Source organism: Macaca thibetana, chromosome 20 (assembly GCF_024542745.1).
Source record: "Macaca thibetana thibetana isolate TM-01 chromosome 20, ASM2454274v1, whole genome shotgun sequence".
Classification (NCBI taxonomy): Eukaryota; Metazoa; Chordata; class Mammalia; order Primates; family Cercopithecidae; genus Macaca; species Macaca thibetana.
The window spans coordinates 56273163-56294926 of NC_065597.1; the positions used below are offsets into that span (position 1 = coordinate 56273163).

Consider the following 21764-nt stretch of genomic DNA (forward strand, 5'->3'; position numbering starts at 1 on the left):
CAAGGGGCTCATGCAACCTGTTCCGGACTTGATGACCATTGTGTCTACGTTCAATTGAGTTCAAATTTAACATTTTACTTTTCCTCCACAGTAACTGGCAGAATTATAGGGAAGGCTGGAGGAACACGTACCAAGGTTGGGTGGAGGAAGCTACGAGGCTGGAGCCAGCTTCAAGGGTGGGGAGCCACTGACACCACGTCCAGAATGGCTGCCATGCTGCCTCTACTGGATTCAGGTTGCAATTGGGAGTCGGGGAAGGAGGAGGGGTTTGGGCGGGTGTCACTCCACCCCTTTGACGGATACAGACCGGCCTTAGGACCCGGCGCAGCACGGCATGAAGCTTGGAAGCGGGCTAGGGGAGGCCGTCGCTCATATCTGACGTCACCAGCTCGCGCCGGCGGTAGGTGAGGACGCCAACAGCAGCCGAGAAACGTTTCTCTTTCCTCTCAGCTTGCGCACACGATGGCGGCCCCCGCCCAGTCGACTACGCAGCCTGGCGGCGGGAAGCGCAAAGGCAAGGCTCAGTATGTGCTGGCCAAGCGCGCTCGGCGCTGCGACGCTGGCGGGCCCCGTCAGCTAGAGCCCGGGCTACAGGGCATCCTCATCACCTGCAACATGAACGAGCGCAAGTGCGTGGAAGAGGCCTACAGCCTGCTCAACGAATACGGCGACGACATGTATGGGCCAGAAAAGGTACCGGTACCGGGGCGGGCTGGCTGCTAGGCCTTGCGGGAGGAGGGAAGGCTGGAGGGTTGGCTGTCGGTATGGGCATGCGCGCTTTGGGTCGTCGTCGTGACGGCTGTAGGGGCGTGGTCTCTCCGGAGTTTACCGTCCCTAGCCCTGAGACGTTCGCAGACTTCGGCGCTGTAGTTTTTTGTGCTTGAAGTGTTGCACCTTTTCTTTCCATCATTAACCACGGTAGCTCCCATTACTTTTATGTTTATTTTTGTGAGACAGGGTCTCGCTCTGTTGCCCAGGCCGGAGTGCAGTGGCGAGATCATAGTTCAAGGGAGCCTCGACTTCCCGGGCTCCAGCGATTCTCCTGCCTCAGCCTCCCGAGTAGCTGGGACTACAGGTGCGCTCCACCACTCTCGGCTAATTTTTGTAATTTGTAGATAAGGGGTCTCACTCTTTTGGTCAGGGTAGTCCTAAACCCTACACTCCAGCGATTCTCCCGTCTCTGCCTCTCAAAGTTCTGAGATTACAGGCGTGAGCCACTGAGCCCGGCCTAGCTCCCACTTATGGACTGCTCACTGAGGGCCAGGCGGTGTGCTGAAGCTCTTTTAGAAACACATTTCTCATGACAGCCTTGTGAAGTTGGAATAATAATGTGTTTACCTGAAGCAATATCTTTGAATAATAGGTTTACTACTAATGCCAGTTACTGCACTTACAATACATTTTAGAAAGTAAAAACTTTTTTACCATTATCACCTAAAGTCTTACTGTTTGGAAATCATATTACTGTCTTAGAATCTGGACCAATACCCACATGCACACTGTGAGGGATTACATGAAGAAGGGTAATAATACGGAGGGAATTTAAATTCACGGCTCATCCTTTACCAGCTGGGGACTCGGACACGGGCATATTATTTGATGCTGCTGAGCTAGATAAAAAGGCGAATACTTTAAGACTGGCTAGTGGGTTGCTTATGTACATAAAGTACATACTGGTATGTAATAAAGTTTCAGTAAATGTGTACAATTATTGTGCCTGATTGGCGATTTCATTGGGCACTGAGGGGCAGAGAAATGGGCAACAAGTACATATCCTGTCTACTCCTGTACTTTGAGCAAATTCTTTTTTTGGAAACGGTCTTGCTCTGTCACCCAAGGTGGAGGCTGGAGTACAGTGGCATGATCTTGCTCACTGTAACCACCACCTCCGAGGCTCAAGCGATCCTCGTGCCTCAGCCCCCGAGTAGCAAGGACTGCAGGCATGTGCCACCACACCCGACTAATTTTTTGTATTTTTTGTAGAGAGGGGTTCTCAGGCCATGTTGTCCAGGCTGGTCTCAAATTCCTAGGCTCAAGGGATCCGCCCATCTCCGACCCCCAAAGTACTGGGATTACAGGCGTGAGCCACCATGCTTGGCCAAAATTATTGAACAAGTATTTCTGTGCCTTGTTCCTTAATAGAACAAGAGTAAGGCTTTTTAATTCCACAAGTATTTGGTCTAATCTCACCAAAAGGAGAGTGTCATGTCAGTCACACAGATACCTGGTCAAGGTGTTAAGGTCCACCCTGAAATGATTGATCTGGTCAGCACATTTCTCTCTGTCTCAAACTGTCAGGATGCTTTTGAAAACATTTTCAAATTTTACGTACTGTATCTGTGGGAATTCCCTCTTCCTCCACATTTTTTTTTTTTTTAATTTTTTTGAGACAGAGTCTTGCTCTATCACCCAGGCTGGAGTGCAGTGGTGCAATCTCAGCTCACTGCAACATTGCCTTCTAGGTTCAAGCAATTCTCCTGCCTCAGCCTCCTGAGTAGCTGGGATTACAGGCGCCTGCCACCACACCGGGCTAGTTTTTGTATTTTTAATAGAGACGGGGTTTCACCATGTTGGCTAGGCTGATCTCGAACTCCTGACCTCAGGTGATCTGCCTGCCTCAGCCTCCCAAAATGCTGGGATTACAGGCGTGAGCGACCACTTCCGGCCTTGCTCCATGTTTTGAAGGGTGTGGTGTCCCAGTTTCGTAAAAAAAGGCTTTATTATCAATACTGAGTTAGCTGGGCATGATGTCTCACGCCTGTAATCCCAGCACTTTGGGAGGCTGAGGCGAGTGGATCACCTGAGGAGTTCAAGACCAGCCTGACTGACATGGCGAAAGCCCATCTCTACTAAAAATACAAAAATTAGCTGGGCGTGGTGGCATGCGCCTGTAATCACACTTATTCCGGAGTCTGAGGCAGGAGAATTGGTTGAACCCAGGAGGCGGAGGTTGCAGCGAGCCAAGATCACACCACTGCACTCCAGTCTGGGAGACAAAGCGAGACTCCATATTAAAAAAAAAAAAATCAATACTGAGCCGCCTGCCACAAGAGATTTCACATAAATGATTACTTACAGTGTTTAAATGTGAGCTGTTGTGTCATTTCTGCTCATTAGTTTTATGCAAACAGTTTACAGACAAGGATCAGCAGCCCTCTGGAAGTGAGGGAGAGGATGATGATGTGGAGGCTGCCTTGAAGAAAGAAGTTGGTGACATTAAGGCATCTACAGAGTTGAGGCTAAGAAGATTCCAGTCAGTGGAAAGTGGAGCAAATAACGTCGTCTTCATCAGGACACTTGGGATAGGTGTGACGAATACTTGTTAAGATTATTGATCTTACAACATCTGGGTATATTCCTCTCTCAGGGAATACTGCTTACAAAATGGCTTCTTGGGCATGACTCAATCATTTGATGGCAGCTTCTGTACACTATATTAGCAGTTGGCCTGTGGAGAGGTAGAATGGGGTGGTGGATGTAGCATTGGCTTAAGAGTGGAAACCTGGCTTTGCTGCTTCCTTCGTATATATCTTAAAGCAGAACTAGAGTGCCTGTTCTGTCTAAAAGGGGCAGCTGCTACTCAGCTCCAGCCAGTTGTTGCTCTTTGGGAATGCAGGTCCAGGTATTCGAATTTCTCAAAATAAGTTGGAAATCTGGAGTTTTTAAATTTTTCAATGTGGTCAACTAATTTAAAAATTTTCAGAGCAACCCCAAATAGACTTGTATGTAGGCAGGTTGCAGCCTGAGGACCTCCCTTTCATGATCTCGTGCCTAATATGGTTCTGGGATTCCTCCTGGGTCTGAGATTTAGACTTCTGTGCTAACTTAGCTAATGGATTAATTACATCTTTTAAAGTGACTCACAGATTTTTTTTATTTTTTATTTTTTGTTTTTTGGTAAAAAAGTATGTACTGTTTAATGTACTCTGATAGTTGTTACAGGAAAACAAGAGCATGGTGTTCAGGTTGGATAACTCAGGACGTCACAAAAAATGACTGTCTAAACAGTCATTTCTAGTGCAAGCAGTAATGATGAAAAGTTAAAAATTAGGTACATTATAGTACATATTAGGCACTGAAGAAATACTAGTTGGAAAAACGACTAGGTAGATTCATTTAAATTCATTATCAGAATTTCTTCTGTCAACTTATGTCATTGCCAGTGAAAATTCATTTTAGAGTTCAGTGTTTAGGATGTCTGAGAAATTACCTTCTTAACTTTTTTTTTTCTGGTTTTTTTTTTTCTTAAGAACCTGAGAAATTGGTGCATCATATTCTCCAGGATATGTACAAAACCAAGAAGAAGAAGACTCGAGTTATTCTACGAATGTTACCCATCTCAGGCACATGCAAGGCTTTTTTAGAAGATATGAAAAAATATGCACAAACATTTTTGGAACCCTGGTTTAAAACTCCTAACAAAGGGACATTTCAGATTGTGTACAAATCTCGAAATAACAGTCATGTGAATAGAGAAGAAGTTATCAGAGAATTGGCAGGTATGTTTCTCTTAGTGATTTTCCGTAGGCGTTCAATAGTAAATACTTGTTTTTAAAGGATTTTTTTTTCTTTTTAAAGATTTAAGGCTTACATTTTTGAGTGTAGAACAAATATATTAAAATGTTCTTAAAATAATATTAAATCAACTGATTTCAATATGTTGGATATGAGATTTTCTGGTAGTTAGATAAAGTCTTTTTTAACTAAAAATTGAATTTTTGTTTGGAAAAAAATATTCTTACTAAATGTTGTAGGGTTTCATTTGTATTTATTTATTGTAAGAGTTCAGAGTATTTGAAGTCCACATAGAGGAGTGGATTACTATATGTCTTATTTTAACAAGAAACAGACAAAAGATTTTTTGTATCTGTCAAACATAATGGTATCCTCCTCAGCTATGTGTTTTTCTGTTTTTGTTACAGGAATAGTGTGCACCCTCAATTCAGAAAATAAAGTGGATCTCACCAATCCACAGTACACGGTGGTAGTAGAAATCATCAAAGCTGTCTGTTGCCTGAGTGTTGTGAAAGATTACATGTTGTTTAGAAAATACAATCTCCAGGAGGTGGTGAAGAGCCCTAAGGATCCATCACAGCTTAACTCAAAGCAGGGAAATGGGAAAGAAGCTAAATTGGAATCTGCTGACAAATCAGACCAAAACAACACAGCAGAAGGAAAAAATAACCAGCAGGTACCGGAGAATACTGAAGAGCTGGGGCAGACAAAACCAACGTCTAATCCGCAGGTGGTAAATGAGGGAGGAGCCAAACCTGAACTTGCAAGTCAAGCCACAGAAGGATCCAAGTCAAATGAAAATGACCTCTCATAGGAATTCATTCGGTGTTGGAGGTGGGTTTCTCACCTGGGGCTCTGTGAGATGTTGCTGGGGTTTTACCTTAAATTGTGACTTAAAAACAGTTTTTTATTTGTGTGCTGCATTAGGCTGTTCTCACAGTAGTGAACAATGATTGCGCAGCCCTGTTAACAGTTTTGTTAGGGATCTTTCAGCCCTTATGGTATTATGTAGAGGCAGACCCATGTGCTGCTATTGCAAAGAGGGGAGGATAGGAGGAGGCGGATGTTGACCTCTCCTAGGCTCCTCTTCTGCAGTGCCAGCTGACTTACGGGAGTGAACTGACTGTGAAGCAGAAAATCAGAGGGAAGTTTTCATTCTAAGGAAGGTGTTTTTACATGCCACAGCTCAGCTGTCCCGCTGCCACTGTGCTGTAAACATTGCAAAAATGTGGATCATGTAGGTTAGAAGTGAATTGTTTAGTGAAGTTTTTGTACTTTTGTGATTTTCTTGTTTATGTCTGTTTTTATTTTTTTATTTTTATTTTTTAACATTTGAACATTTGTGTGTAACAAAGTTGACAGTCCAGTGCCGCAATTTTGGAAGGCAAGATGTGAGAGAGAAGAGAACCATTTAGGCATAGAGCTACAGACATTTCTGAAAAGGTTGGTGATGAAGAATTTCAGTCTTCTGAGTATACTTCAGTATACTAGTGCAACAAGGGACACAAAGAAATTCTGTCTTTATAATGAAAGCTACTTCTCAAGGGTTTTATATGGACTCAGTCCAAGCTGTCCTATCCTATTGTGCACTGTCTGTGGCATGCAACTTATAAAACTAGCAATTGTAACTAAATCACAGCCACTTGACAAGAAAGGATATTCATTATTTTCAAATGGCTTTTGGACTATCAAAACAAAAACAGTAAGGCTTTTGTTCAGAAATCACATTTAGTCAAAAGGTTTAAGAAGCAAACTATTTAGTAGCAGAACTTATCTCAGGAAAGGAAAATATGCATAGTTGGTGAGAATCTAATAACATTAAAATGCTGGGGCAAGATGCAGTACAAAATTGAAAAGACTTTATTTTCTCAGTAAGTTGATTTACTGATGATATCTCATATGGTGCAAAAAAGGTTTGGTGTCATTAACTGAAAAGTGGCAGCTTCTCTATCCAGGATGATGAGTCAACAGGTTTCACTAATACTTGTCATGCTGTAGCATTTGTAAGATTTATAAATGATGAAATTCAAAGAAAACTTTTTCTTTTGCTAGGAGCCTGCCAAAACAAAGGCCAATATATAATGTTGTGACATCATATCTGATAACCAGAGGTCTGTTATCTACACTTCTGGCCCCATCAGTTGTTGTCTCCATAAGTCATTTTGCATTATTAAAAAAGAAATCCTGATGTTGACATTATAGCACACTGCTTTCTTCACAGAGATGCTGATATCAAAAACTTGAAGATACAGTGACGTTCTGAATAATGTTACAAAACTGGTTACCTGTGTCAAAGACCCATTTATGCAAAAATGTTAAAAAAAAAAAAAAAACCCCAAAAGAAAAACCTGGACAAACAGCACATAAACCTCCCCGCACCATACAGACATCCATTGGCTTATCAGAGGAAGAGTTCTCTACAGGATATTTGAATTGAAAGGTGAATTACCAGAGTACTTACAAGAAAACAGCCAGCTTTTGCTGAGTGCTTTGGAAATGAAAAATGGCTACAGAAACTAGCCTGTTTTGCAGACGGTTTTCATCACATGAACACATGGACAAGTCTCTGAAAGGTTCAGGAGAAAATTTTTTTTCTTAAAGTGACAAGAGTCTTAGATCTAAAAGGAAACTGACTTGCCACCTTGCCAGAAGAATCCTTGAAATGTTTCTGCAGCCACTGGGACTTGAAAATGAAGGGTACAACTCTCAAATCTTTTCTAACCCAACTGGAGGAACCACAAGACCCAATGAAATAGCATTTTCTCTCCTTTTCCCAGCACTAGTATATAACTGTATGAGGAACCCTTGTCTATGAATCTGCTCAGCTTGAAATTTTGTCTCTGAAGGAAGAGAATGAACTCAGCCCTAGTCTGACAGTCCTGAATTTCTGTGAAATAAGAGTATTCTTCAAGTTAATGCTCACATTCACATACCATGAGGGTTCTCTGCAGGGGTTTCCTGAATCTGAAAGTTTTTTCAAGGCCTATTTTTGGGTAAAACAATTGAAAAGGCAGACACCAACAAAGTCTGCAAAGTAAACTGTCCAGATTAAGAATATTAAGAAGCTGTAAAGTTAGCTTGTAGAAATGGGCATATCCTTAAGTTTTAAAGTTAGGAATTGCTAAAAATGTTAGGGTTCCTGCACAAGTGGCTATGTTTATTTAATGGCTAGTGAACATGGGAATATATTTTTATCCTAGCTAGTGGTTCTATTTGGCAAACTAGACTAGAATGATTTGAGAGGGGTAAAGAGAATAGGCAGGACCTTCCTTCTGTAGCTTTACATATTTCAAATGTTAATTCTTAATGACATTGAAGTTACTTTGAAATGATTGATAAGAGGATTATTAATATCATTTAGGGGAATAGGGAGGATAGGATTTTGGTGCCTTCTTCAGCAGACTTGCTCCAAGACAAAGATTCTATTTTGATAGTGCAAGACAAAAGGACTTGGAAAAAAACTGGCCATATGCCTACAGAACATACAACTCTGTGGAACTAAATTGTTTTTACTTTGTGAAAGCTGCTACTTTACGGAAAGACTTTGATTTTATAGTTTTGTTTTAATTGCCTTTTATATTTATTTGTATTTGGTAAGACTCAGTTGTTATACAAACTATTCTTTCCCAGTTACAAAATCCTGTGTTCGGTTGTAACCTGAACTCATTAAAATAGTTGTTTTCAGGTTTATCAACTGTTTATTTTCACTGACATTTGAGCATGTTATTTTATAAATGACGAGATTCCAGAGTAGGAAGTAAGTGCTTTTTATTCCCCTTTTGTTTTTTCTTTTAAAAAATTACGTCAGTTAAAAAAAAAAATAAAACTACAGTCTTGTCGTTTAGAAAATGTTTAGTTCCATAGAGAAAAGAATGTTAAAGTTTGTATTTTAAAACATGATTCTCTAAGGTTAAATATGGTTTTCAAATGTTATTTTTACTTGTATTTTGCTTTTGGTACAGCCAAATATCAAGCTTGTTTTTCATAGTTCTGATATTTTCAGAAAAATCAAAATAAATTTGTTCCCTAAAATTGGTGTTCTGTACTTTTTCTTTCTTTCTGACTCTTAGTAAATCTGTTGCTTTATAGTATATATATATAGTATATATGTAGTATATATATGTATCATGAAAGATGTTTATATGTCAAATTATAAAAAGTCATGGACATGAACCTAAAAAGTATAGAAAATTTATTAATTACCCTTGATCCTTAAATCCAAGTTTCAGATATTTTACAGTTAATTTGCTTCAAAATGAGCCACAGTAATACAGTACTTTCATTAAATTCACTTACTGATTTTTGAATTATTTATACTCCTCATTTTAACAGTATTTTAAATGTCTTAAAGTTTGGTCTCATAAAGTTGTTAAGCAGAAGAAATTGTCTTGAACATTTAGGGTATATATTTTTAATTAATCAGGCACAAAATACAGATTCATTGTGCACTTTCTTTTTCTAAGTAATCATTTGACTCCTATTTTAAACACTAGAAACCATTATTACCTTTGTCAGTTTGGTTATTAAAACAATTTTCATCCATATATTTTTAGACTTTTATTTTTTAATTTTTTAGCTAAGTAGAAAACAAAAACTTCAACCAGGAAGGATCTTAAACATTTTAAGAGAGTAGTCACGGAATTATCGGGAACAAATAATGAGAGAAAGCAATCATATTACTACTTAACCCTTCAGTTTTTTTTATCAAGCTATGTTCGTCCCTATTCTTGGTCTCTTAAAACATTGTGTTTGATTTTCCCAGTGATTGTCTTTGGGAGTTCTTGAACAAATTCCACCTAATTGACAGAAAAACATTATGAGACATTTGATTCCATTCTTCCAGTTAGTGCAATAGGAGAGAGCTTGCATGAAACTCAGACTGAATTTTAAAGTCTAGATTATCTTGATAATAAGCCTAAGCTTATTGAATCTCATGGACACTAGAAACTGTTTTGTTTATATAAGAAGGGTGACAGTGTAGTGCAAATTCACTTAAATGCTTTGCCACAAGAAAGTAATAATCCCTTTACCCCATTGCTTTCCCCTAGTTCAAACTAGTCCTAGGTCTCTACTGTTCCTGGAAAATGGAGACTACACCTAAGTGCGAAAAGAACACTTAGTTCTTGTCTTTTCAGAGCTGGATCCTGGAAATTGAAGAAGATTTTTTAGGGATAATTTGGAATATATATAGTTTTCTGCCCTGGCTTGACCATAAAAATCCTCTTTTTGTTCTGTTCTCTCAAAATAAGACTACTACTGTATTTTAAAATGCCCTCAAATAGCCTTTCTGAAAGTCAAAGTTCATTAATTTAGTGAATGTAATGGAGAAAATGTGAGTAGTTCTTAGGTTGAAATTAACTACCTTTTGACTGAAATGATGCTAACTGAACTAGAAGTTTCATGCAGACGATCAGTCAATATCAACCAATTCCACGGTTAGAGGGAAACTACAGGGCCATCTTCATGTCTTTATATAGTATTGTTCTTAAATCCTTATTCGATGAAAGTTTCTGGTTTCTTTGGATATTATCTTCTTTCTGAATATTAAATGGGGCCCCTTGATATGTACAGTCATGTTCTTTGAATTTATAGGGACATTAGGGCCAAGAGTCCTAGGATAGATGTCAAGTGCTGTCCCTAGAAACAAGGCAGTTGGTCATTCTTGGCCACTGTGCTTTTCCCATACAGAATGGGACAAAAGATTTCTAGAAAGATTCTTAGTAGTGATTCAGTATTGCAGAGTTGATTAAAGGCTCTAGTTCATCATGCATTTATACTGTTGTAACAAAACATATTCAGGTTCTTAGGGCTAAACAAAAAAAGGTGCCTTCTACCTATATAATGAGCTACTATATGGTCAACATAGTGAGACCCCATCTCTACAAAGACTAAAAAGAAAAAAATTAGGCAGGGCACGATGGTGCACACGTGTAGTCCTAGTGACTCAGGAGGCAGAGGCAGGAGGATCGCTTGAACCCAGCAGTTTGAGGTTGCATTGAGCTATAACTGCACCACTGAACTCCTGCTTTTGCCTGGGTAACACAGCAAGTCTCCATCTCAAAACAAAACAAAATGAAGCAAAAAACTCTCAGGAAAGATTGATGTGTCTCTACAAGGTCGTTTCTTGCCTCATATTGTTTGCTTCTCTTTGTAATACTGTTTAAAACCTACCAATTAGATAATTCCTGAGGTTAGTAAGCATAATTTATATTATTCATTGTTCATACATTGATTCTAATTGGTGGTTACTTTGTTCAGCTGAAATCATTTATATTGAGAGAATGAGAACATGGCAGCAAAGGGAAACTATTTCTGAGAATGGAATAAATGGGGAGTGGAGGAGGTATAAGAGGTAAGAGTAGGGGACCCGTAGTGTCACTGTAGAGGCTCACTGGTGTGTGAGAGGGAGAGGTACACATGTGGGAGGATGCTGACAAACTTTTGAAATTTTGTCACTTGCTGTGTCTGTAGGAAACGTCCATGAGGAAAGGAAATTAGGAAAATAGGGCTTCTTCCTAGAAGTAAGACTATTATTGTCATTGCCAGAGTTTCCTTTCCATTCTTCCTAAACAGTCTCATGAGACTTGTTTGGGAAACTGGCCACAATTTTCTGTTTGCCTTGTTTCTGTGAGAAAATGTATTCTGAGTTCCATGGCAGTTGTCCATTCAGTGAAATGTGCTGCCTATCCAGTGAAATCTGCATATGCTTATACAGTATCTGTTCCCCCTTTTTAGTAGCTACTGTAGTTTTTCCTATAGAGTATTACCCTAACTTCTCTCTGGTGGGATTGACACCAACCCCTATCTCCAATGATAGACATATTGAGAGGTGACAGCGTGCTGGCAGCCCTGGCTCACTCTCAGTGCCTCCTTGGCCTCGGCGTCTGCTTTGGCCACACTTGAGGAGCCCTTCAGCCCGCCACTGCACTGTGGGAGCCCCTCTCTGGGCTGGCCAAGGCCAGAGCTGGCTCCCTCTGCTGGCAGGGAGGTATGGAGGGAGAGGCGCAGGCGGGAGGCTTAGCACCTGGGCCAGCAGCTGTGGAGGGTGCACGGGGTCACCCAGCACTGCCGGCCTGCCAGGCTCGAATTCTCACCGGTCCCCCAGCACTGCAGCCTGCCATGCCCATGCTGGAGCCTCCCCTAGAGGTGCTGCCCCCTGCTCCCCGGAACCAGGTCCCATCAACCACCCAACGACTGAGGAGTGCAGGTGCGGGGCAGGACTGGCGGGCAGCTCCGCCCACGGCCCTGGTGCGCGATCCACTAGGCTAGCCAGCTGGGCTCCTGAGTCGGGTGGGGACTTGGAGAACTTTTATGTCTAGCCAGAGGATTGTATATGCACCAATCAGCACTCTGTGTCTAGCTTGGGGTTCATGGTTGCACCAATTGGCACTCTGTAGCTAGCTAATCTGGTAGGGACCTGGAGAACGTTTATGTCTAGCTAAAGGATTGTAAATACACCAATCAGCACTCTGTGTCTAACTCAAGGTTTGTAAACACACCAATCTGTACCCTGTGTCTAGCTCAAGGTTTGTAAATGCACCAGTCAGTGCTCTGTGTCTAGTTAAGCTGGTGAGGACTTGGAGAACTTTTATGTCTAGCTAGAGGATTGTATACACACCAATCAGCACCCTGTCAAAATGGACCAATCAGTTCTCTGTAAAATGGACCAATCAGCAGGACGTGGGTGGGGTCAGATAAGGGTATAAAAGCAGGATGCGTGACCCAGCCGTGGCAGGGGCTGTCATCCTTTTTCACACTGTGGGAGGTTTGTTCTTTCGGTCTGTTTAATAAATCTTGCTGCTGCTCACTTTTTGTGTCCACGCCTCATTCATGAGTTGTAATACCACAAAGGTCTGCAGCTTCACTCCTGAAGCCAACGAGACCATGAACCCACCGGGAGGAATGAACAACTCCAGATGCCACCGCCTTTAAGAGCTGTAACATTCACCGTGACTGTCCGTGGCTTCATTCTTGAAGTCAGCAAGACCAAGAACCCACCAATTCCGGACACAATATGATCCAAGTCTGGCCCATCAGCATATACAATTACCCTGAACCACACTGGTGAGAGATGTGATCTAAGGTGGGCAAATGCAGTCCTGAGAGGTGCTTGAAATGATTGAAAACAGAGCTCTGTCCTTTCCTGGAGGAAAGGAGGGTTGCTACCCTGTGTAAGTCTGGAGTTGATTGCTATCAAATAGGAAGAACCCGCTCGAATAGAGCCAGCATAAAGAACAGCAGAGCCAAAAATGGAGAGAGACTAAGTCTTGCCAACCTTACATGAACCCTTGGATGTGGCTGTACTTGAATGCTTGTCACTTACCATGAGCCAAATGTCTTTTTTTTTTTTTTTTTTTTTTTTTTTTTTTTAGGACAGTTTGAGTTGAGTTTCTGTCACTTGCCTTCAAAAGAATCCTAATAGCTCCCCTTTGGGACACAACTTATTGTAAAGTTGGTTGCCTGGTTTATATTTTGACCAAATGCATGCCTCATAGTGAAAATTAAATGACCACTTTTGGTTCAGCCTTTACCATAGTCAAATGGACAGAACTCGAAAATATAAAGTTGCTACTTTAATTAATGACATTCATCTACCTCTCCGCAAATTGGATCTGGACTACTGACAACAGCCGATTCAACAACTGCTGGGTGCTCCGCAAGCGCACTCTCCACTTCAAATGGCCCAATATGTTACCTGAAAAGGAAAAGAAGCCTTTGACCACTACATGCTCCAGTAGGAGCTTTCCCTTCCTGTCAATCCTTGCCTCTTAAGAGTGGCAAATCTACAAGCTCAGAGGAAATAATGACATCATCAACTCTGCCGGCAAACCAGAAATCCCCATCGCTGTCCATCATTCCTCTGTCTCCAGTGACATAAAAATCTTCCTTTACCATGGCAGCAGTTTTCTCTGGACTGTCCTAGGAATCACAGATGACATTTGGGGATTAGTTTGGTCAGAACAGAGACGGGTATGGCACTTATTAAGTGACAAATTGTACTTCTAAAGGAAATTGTTTATTTTATATTTTGAGACGGAGTCTGTTGCCCATCCTGGACTACAATGGCTTGATCATAGCTCACTGCAGCCTTGACCTCCCAGGCTGTAGCAATCCTGTCATCTCAGCCTTCTGAGTAGCTGGGACCACAGGCATGTGCCACCACACCTGGCTAATGTTTTATGTTTTTGTAGAGACGGGGTCTCGCTATATTTCCCAGGCTGGTGTTGAATTCTTGGGCTCAAGTCACCCTCCCACCTCGGCCTCCCAAAATGTTGTGATTACAGGCATGAGCCACTGTCCCTGGCTGGAAATTAATTTTTTTTAAAAAGTAGTTCCTAGTGTAAAATACAAAAGGTCCCAAAGAGTATAATAAAAAGCCACTCTTCTGCCTCTAGCACCCCCCAACTGCACCCCCATCCTACCCTGTCCAGTTGTCCTTTCTGAGGATAACTACTGCAACTGGTTTGTTACATTTGGAATTTCATCTTTATAATACTCAGATGATAGATGATAGTCTCTGCATTTTACTGCTGATGAAATAGATTTTGTTGTTTGCCCAAGGTTACATAGCAAGACATAGTGGAAATGAAATTTGGACCGAGGTCTGTATTAAGGCATGACTAGCACTTTCTATCCTCATACCACATATTCAGAGAAGAAACAGAAGGGCAGTGTAGACTTTAGTCTGAGGGCAATTTCCCCTTCTTTGCCAGGTGGTAGAACATTGCCATTTTCATCTATAATCTAGAATGAAAGACAATTGATGTTCTTAAAATTTTATTTTCACAAAATGACAGCAGGTTGTGAAGAGTTGTACAGTGAATAGCAGAAAACTGTAAAACGTTCTTTCTGCTTTATCGAAGCAGTCAGATATTTTCTCAACCTCCTGGACATCACAGTGCAGCATTCTTTTCCCCATTGAGCCTGGTTTAATTTTTTTTCCTTTCTAATCAGCACAAATTATTCCCTATTGAGAGGACAAACTTTGCATAAGTAGACAAAAATTTATTTTCTGAAATGATATGACAATGAAACTTAAGTTCAATTTGGACTGATTTTCCCAGTATTTAAGCACACCTTCTGAAATACGCTATTTGAGACCAGGAGTTCTCAAACATGGGTGTGCTTTAGAATCAAATTGGAGATTCTGGAGCATTGTTGAAACACAGATTTATGGGCCTCATCCCAGAGTTTCTAATGCATTAGGTGTGGAGTGGGGCCCAAGAATTTGCATTTCTACCAAATTCCCAAATGATGCTGATGTTGCTGGTTTGAGGACCACACTTTGAAAACTTCTCCTTAGACTCCATTAAGTGCACCTTGGAATAAATTCCCCACAGAGGCTCTCAGATGATTCTTCCCAGCACAGTTGGAAAGATGAGCTGCTCAGTTCTGAGCCTCACCCACCTACTAAAGCCCTTAAGATTTCTCCTGCATGAAGGGGAGGCGAGTATGGTGGAATAATCATCATCACCCCTTTAGCAAAACCTAACTGAGCAGTTTGCCGGTTTTGGTAACTACTGGCAAGATGAGGTGTACTGGGAAACTCTGTAAAAATTTAGAGTGGGATGGAGGCACTTCAGGGGCTCAGGTTGAAAATCCTGGGGCAGAAAGGCCCCCACATATATTAAACATAAATGTTGCTCTTTAAATATACCACTTTTGTCTGTCCATAGCCCTCATGTAGCTCCAGCCCAGTTTGCGCCCTCCACTGCTCCAGCACCTCTGGGGTGAGTGCCTCCTCTCCTGTCAAGCAGTGCCGCAGCCTCTTGAATTCATAGAGAGACAGAGTTGCACGGGGCCTTTTTGAGAGGAACCTGAGTGCTTTCCCTGCAAGATAATTAGGACATTCAAGCAGCAAGCATAGAAGCTAGGAGAGGCAAGTCTTAGGAAAGTTCCTTCAACAAATACTTGTTGAACACCTACTGTGTTGCCCGACATTATTCTAGGCATATGGGGCACATTAGTGATTATAACAAAAATTTCTGACAGCTTACGTTTTAACAGATGGAGGAGAACTTAGCTATTAAAGATGTTAAAAGGTGGGACAAAATGCTATTAATGATACTAAGTGCTTATTACGAGCCACATGATATAACAGCTAATATTGATTGAGCAGTTGCTAGGTTGTAAGGGCTTTAGAAGCATTCTTAGACTCTTCTCAACCCCTACTTTACACATGAGGACACTGAGGCTCAGAGAGTTTAAAGAACTTGCCCAAGGCCTTCCAAATAATAAAAGGCTGAGTTGACACTCATGATATTGTGTACCAGGCATCTCCCACTCGTCAGGGTGATCTCACCAAGCAACTCACTTACATTAAATTCTCACCACAGCCTTGTGAGGTGGCTCTTAATCTTCTCTTATAGATAGAGTTGATGGAGGTTTAGGAAGGTTATCTTGAGTGTCCGAGGCCACGCTATTAGTAAGTAGCAGGGCCCTGCCTGTTTGATTTGGAGCTTAGCTTTTAACCACTGGCCTTACTGAAGACAGGTGCGAAAGCCTAGAACAGCTTGCTTCTCAAACACTGAGGCCCCAAATGAACCAGAGGGTGTGGGTAGAACACAAACCATATGCATTCAGAATAATCATTGAATAGTCTCTGAATTACTGTTGAAACACGAGCAAGATGCTCACATAGGACCAAAGGCGTTGGCACTGACTAGGAAAAGAGAAAATTTGTATTTGCATTATTCTGTCTTGCGTAGCACTTTCCCTCTTGGGCATCCGCACTTTGGTGGCAAAAGAGGGTGGACAAGCCTGCACTTCTTAAATTGCTCCTCTCTTCCTTTCTCTCCTCATGTATTAAGTTTGAATGAAACAAATATACATTGTAACTCTACTGGATGCTCATGTGGTGTGGCTAAACTGAATATAACCTTCAAGTCAAACTTTGTTAGCTTCTCTTCAAGGCAGTATAAATATGCTTTTCTTTCTTTTTTGAGGGCTGGTTCTAAATGACAGTGTTTCTAAGAAAGTAGTACTAGAGGATAAATTTTTTCAGTGGGAGCTCTGGGATTGTAGAGCTCTGGTTGTCCCTGGAAAAGTGTCCAGTTGTCCTAGAGGATATACCAGTAGTTTATAGACTAGGAGGCAATTTTGTCCCCCAGGAGACATTAGGCAGTATCTAGGGACATTTTTTTTTTTTTTGAAATGGAGTCTTGCTCTATTGCCCAGGCTGGAGTGCAGTGGTACGATCTTGGCTCACTGCAACCTCCACCTCCTGGGTTCAAGCGATTCTCCTGCCTCAGCCTGCGAAGTAACTGGGATTACAGGCGTGTGCCACCACGCCTGGCTAATTTTTGTATGTTTAGCAGAGACAGGATTTTGCCATGTTGGCCAGGCTGGTCTTGAAGTCCTGACCTCAGGTGCTCTGCCCGCCTCAGCCTTCCAAAGTGTCGGGATTACAGGTGTGAGCCACTGCGCCCAGCCTAGGGACATTTTTGATTGTCACAAATGGTGGGGAGGAGGTGCTGCTGGCATCGAGTAGAGTCTTGGGATGCTGCTCAATATCCTGTAATGCATACTTTCAGGAGTTTGGGCCCATGGCACAGGCAGGTCATGGGTCGCTGGCTTCCTGTGACCTTTACCCTCCTTGCCAAGGGAAAATGTGACCCTCCAAAGTGAGAAACTTGAGGGCATGGGTCACCCCAGACTTGGCATCTACCCAGAGCCTGAGAAGTAGGGAACGATGATCCTCCAGCTACCTCATAGGGCTGGCATAGGTGGTCACTGCCCTGAGGATCACCCAACTGTGTTGGGCAACCTGGACCCCATCTGCAGGAATATGAGGAAGAGAATACAAAAGTCTTTATATGGGCACTGAGAAGCCAGATGCAAAAGAAACCTCCAGGCCTTAACTACCCAATTCTTGGACCTTGGGTGGAGAAAAGAGCATAGTTGGTGATCATGTGCACTTACACAGTAGGGTCAGCAGGTGGCACTCGTCTGTGGCTCTGAAAATAGAGATTTGGAAGGAGATCATCACAGTTAATATTTAACAAGCCCCTGTTGTGTGCCAAATCATTCCCCCCTCGCAACAACCTAATAAGCTAGGGATTCTTATATATATTTTATAGAGAAGGAAATGCAGACATAAAGAGGTTAATTATCTTGCCCAGATTACATAGTTAATAAGTGGTGGAGGCAGAATAGAAGCTAAACAGTGTGGCTCCAGAGTGCACATGCATTGATTCGACAAGTGTTTATTGAGCACCTGCCATGTACAAAGCCTTGTGTGACTAAAAAGGGTTATAATTAATAAAAATGACAAATCACTAGCACTTTTTAGAGTTAACTTTTTTTTTTCCCCAGACGGAGTCTTGTTCTGTTGCCCAGGCTGCAGTGCAGTGACGTGATCTGGGCTCATTGCAAGCTCCGCCTCCTGGGTTCATGCCATTCTCCTGCCTCAGCCTCCAGAGTAGCTGGGACTGCAGGTGCCCGCCACCACGCCCAGCTAATTTTCTGTATTTTTAGTAGAGATGGGGTTTCACTGTATTAGCCAGGATGGTGTCAATCTCCTGACCTTGTGATCTGCCCGCCTTGGCCTCCCAAAGTGCTTGGATTACAGGCGTGAGCCACCGCGCCTGGCTGAGTTAACTTTTTTTCCTTTTTTTTTTTTTAATTGAGACAGAGTCTCACTCTGTCACCCAGGCTGGAGTGCAGTGGCGCAATCTCGGCTCATTGCAAGCTCCACCTCCTGGGTTCACGCCATTCTACTGCCTCAGCCTCCAGAGAAGCTGGGACTACAGGTGCCCGCCACCACATTCAGCTAACTTTTTTGTATTTTTTGTAGAGATGGGGTTTCACCGTGTTAGCCAGGATGGTCTCAATCTCCTGACCTTGTGATCCACCTGCCTCGGCCTCCCAAAGTGTTGGGATTACAGGCGTGAGCCACCGCGCCTGGCTGAGTTAACTTTTTTTTTCTTTTCTTTTCTTTTTAATTGAGACAGAGTCTCACTCTGTCACCCAGGCTGGAGTGCAGTGGCACGATCTTGGCTCACTGTAACCTCCACCTTCCAGGTTCAAGTGATTCTCCTGCCTCAGTCTCCAGAGTAGCTGGGATTACAGGTGCCTGCCACCACATCCGGCTAATTTTTATATTTTTAGTAGAGATGGATTTCACCATGTTGGCCAGGCTCGTCTCAAACTCCTGACCTTAGCTGATCCACCCACCTCAGCCTCCCAATGTGCTGGGATTACAGGTGTGAGCCATTGTGCCTGGCCAACATTTTCTTTCTTTGTAGGGTTCAGGCACAGAACTGTATATACAGTAATAGTGAAATTGATCCTACTGTTGCAGAAAATCGGGAAGGCAAGAGAGACCTTGGGGTTTATACAGGAGAATCTTTATTGAGTGCACTCAGACCCAGCAGACTCAGCATCCAAAATCTGGGCCCAGAACAAAGATGAACAAAGACAGCACTTGACTTTTATACACACTTCAAAAAGGGGAGTGGGCTAGCCTGAAACAAGCTTACAGTGGCACAAAGCATAGTGGCATAACAGCAAGGATGCAGAGGCAGAACAAAGGCAGTTATTTAAATTGTAACAGGTTCATAACTCAGGATTACACATGGCCATGACCATTGCTATGCAACCCAGATGTCTGTTATCTAGGTTTGCCTAGGCACAGTCTTATCCTATAACCTTCACTATGGTGCCCAGGTGGCCGTAGCTCAGGTCTGCTCAGATGGCTCATGACCTTCGCTGTGCTACTTAGATAAAACAGAATACTTGAAGTCACTAACAGAGAACAGGAATCTATAAACTTATACCATAAAACAAAGGAAAATTTGTTTTTTTTTCTCGCTATGTTGAGGGAGTGCTGGGAGAGTCTTCAGAGCACATTAGATAGTATTATCAAGGCTTTTTCTGGGTCTGGGCTGTGCTTGTTGCTGCCTCTGGGAAAAGTCAGCCTAATATAAGGAAGCTTATTTCTCTTTCTTTTTAATTTTATTTTTCTTTAATTTCCCACCTCACCACTACTAATTATGAGAGGAATGATTATACATTTAAATGAGTTGGATGTTTTATATGTATTATCTCATGAAATCTTGACAGAAACTGAATGAGGAATGAAACTTCATTGTTCCATTTCACACAGAAGGAAACTGAGGTTAAGAGGGGTAAAGTAATTTTGCATGGCATGAAGCACAAATTCAAAGTACAGGGATTTGAACTTGGTCCTGTTTTTTTCTGAAGCCCTTGTGCTCTATGACCATTATAGACTCAAACATCACCTTTTTTTCCCACTAATTTGACAAACGTTTTCTCTTAAAACTATATATTAGATTGGCACTCATCATGAGCCCCTATTCTCATTCTGCAGGTGGTGAAGCTCTTCATTGTCCTGACTCCACAGTTCTTGTCCCATGACCAGGGCCGGCTCACCAAGGAGCTGCAGCAGCATGTAAAGTCAGTGACACACCCATGCGAGTACCTGAGGAAGGTGAGTGAGCACAGACAGATGGGGTCCGGTGCCCTTGAACAGTCAGTGACATCCCCCATGCGAGTACATGAGGAAGGTGAGTGAGTGCAGACAGATGGGACCTGGTGCCCTCGAGCAGTTCCCAGTTCTTGGCTGTCCCACGTCTCATAGCATGGCCATGCTTGGGGAAGCTTCGGCAGTCACAGTACTGGCTTTTTCTTCTATCTGAGTGGCTTAGGGATGGGGTGAAGTAGTTGACTTATTTGGATGAAAACTGCTATCTTGTGTCAGAAACCCAAAAGGAATTATTGCTGACACGCTCACCTGAAAAAAAAAACAACCAGATAAGGGCCCAGCAATACTTAAAAAGGTTATTTATAATCTTGCAAAATTTGAAAAGGAAATCCAAATCAGCAGCTTCTAAACTATTTTTTAACATAACTTATAATAAGAAATGCATTCTGTATTATATATATGTCCTATACATATGAATAAAAGAATTAACAAAATCATATTAATTTTACAATATGTAATACATTCTTATTTTTTATTTTTCTTCAGTTGTTTTAAATGCTGTGTGCAACCTACAAAAATCCAATAATAATAATTAAATTATTCACTAAATTGAACATTCTCATGTAATTTAAAATGATAATCTCAAAAAATCTTTTATTTTTGAGATAAAAATATTTTAACAATATACTATCAAGAGAAAACACTGGCTATGAAAAAAATACATAGTTTTATCCTATCTGTTTGAAAATAAAGTTTGAAGAAATACATATGCAAAAAAGTTTACATTTCCTTCTTTGTAATACTTGGTTGCATTATTTGAGTACTGACAGTACACATTATGAAGCTACATGGCTGACATTGAGTACTCACTGTGCGTGCCAGGCCATGGGCTCAATGCTCTACATGCATTTTTACTTCACTTAATGCCCTCTACAACCTGAGATAGTATAGCCCGCTTCACAGAGTGTGGAGTAGATGGTGCGTGTCTGCTAGGATGGGCTAGGTATCACTGTAGGTAACAAACAGCCCCAAACAATGGAAATATACAACACTGAAAGCTCTTTCCCGCTCATGCTGCATGTCCTCCATGGCTCTCCTGGCCCCTGTGCTCTATATCCCCTCATTCTGCCACGAGAATAAAGGAGCAGCCTCCATGTGGGACCTGCCAGCTGCTCTGAGAGATGAAGGAGAGGGTGGTCAGTCTCAATGGCTCCCAACTCTTTTGCCTCAAGGTTATATGCTTCACTTCCACTCACATCTCCTGGGTCAAAGCAAATCCCATGGCTACATCCACCTTCAAAGGGTCCAGGGGAGAGCCTGAAATACTTGGGGACTCAATTAAGGCCAACATATGGTGTCAGCCTATGTGGGAGACTGTGGAGGGGCAGAGGAGAAGAGTGGGGAATTGATGGGAAATGACAGCAGGACTAAGTCACCGTGGATTTGCTTTATCCTTAACCAGGTGTAGTTTGTCCCAGAGCTGCACAAAATTATCACCAGCAAGATTAAACAGAGCGAAGTTTGGAAAAAGGAGATTGGTCAGATGTAATCAGCAGTGAACTTAGAATCGACTGAGTGACATTAAGTCAGTAAATCCCTGACTGCCCCAGTTACTCACATGATAGTGATAAGGATGGGAGCATTGAAAGAGTTGACTTGGAAGGGTGTAAGGAGTGTAAAAATTCCAACGTTTTAGTTCCTTTAAGTTAAACTCAGACACTATCTTTCCTGAAAGTCTCCCGTTTCTTTCAGTTTGCACAGGTGAGAGTGCTCAGATTAGGGCTGGAGTTCATAAAATATTAGC

The 21764-nt window shown here is 42.0% G+C and overlaps 1 protein-coding gene across 4 annotated transcripts; it reads left to right on the forward strand.

Annotated features, from left to right (window-relative positions):
* Window positions 1–242: 242 nt before the first annotated feature.
* Window positions 243–19917, forward strand: THUMPD1 (THUMP domain containing 1). Of its 4 annotated transcripts, none has more exons than XM_050774848.1 (5): window positions 243–693; window positions 3132–3306; window positions 4251–4499; window positions 4923–5349; window positions 19847–19917. In XM_050774848.1, exons 1-4 carry the CDS (start codon window positions 463–465, stop codon window positions 5327–5329), a joined length of 1062 nt encoding a protein of 353 aa, XP_050630805.1. In that variant the 5' UTR covers window positions 243–462; the 3' UTR covers window positions 5330–5349; window positions 19847–19917. The 4 variants fall into 4 exon arrangements, with proteins under 4 accessions (XP_050630805.1, XP_050630803.1, XP_050630804.1 ...); XM_050774846.1 differs by lacking the exon at window positions 19847–19917 and adding an exon at window positions 6568–8547; XM_050774847.1 differs by lacking the exon at window positions 19847–19917 and adding an exon at window positions 6737–8547.
* Window positions 19918–21764: the final 1847 nt, after the last annotated feature.

What these genes read in the sequence shown, in the direction of transcription:
- THUMPD1 (XM_050774848.1), top strand. Translation starts at nt 463, where the DNA reads ATGGCGGCCCCCGCCCAGTCGACTACGCAGCCTGGCGGCGGGAAGCGC. An exon ending in ACATGTATGGGCCAGAAAAG is followed by an intron (nt 694 to 3,131) that starts GTACCGGTACCG and finishes TTATGCAAACAG; the next exon opens with TTTACAGACAAGGATCAGCA. An exon ending in AGTTATCAGAGAATTGGCAG is followed by an intron (nt 4,500 to 4,922) that starts GTATGTTTCTCT and finishes TTTTTGTTACAG; the next exon opens with GAATAGTGTGCACCCTCAAT.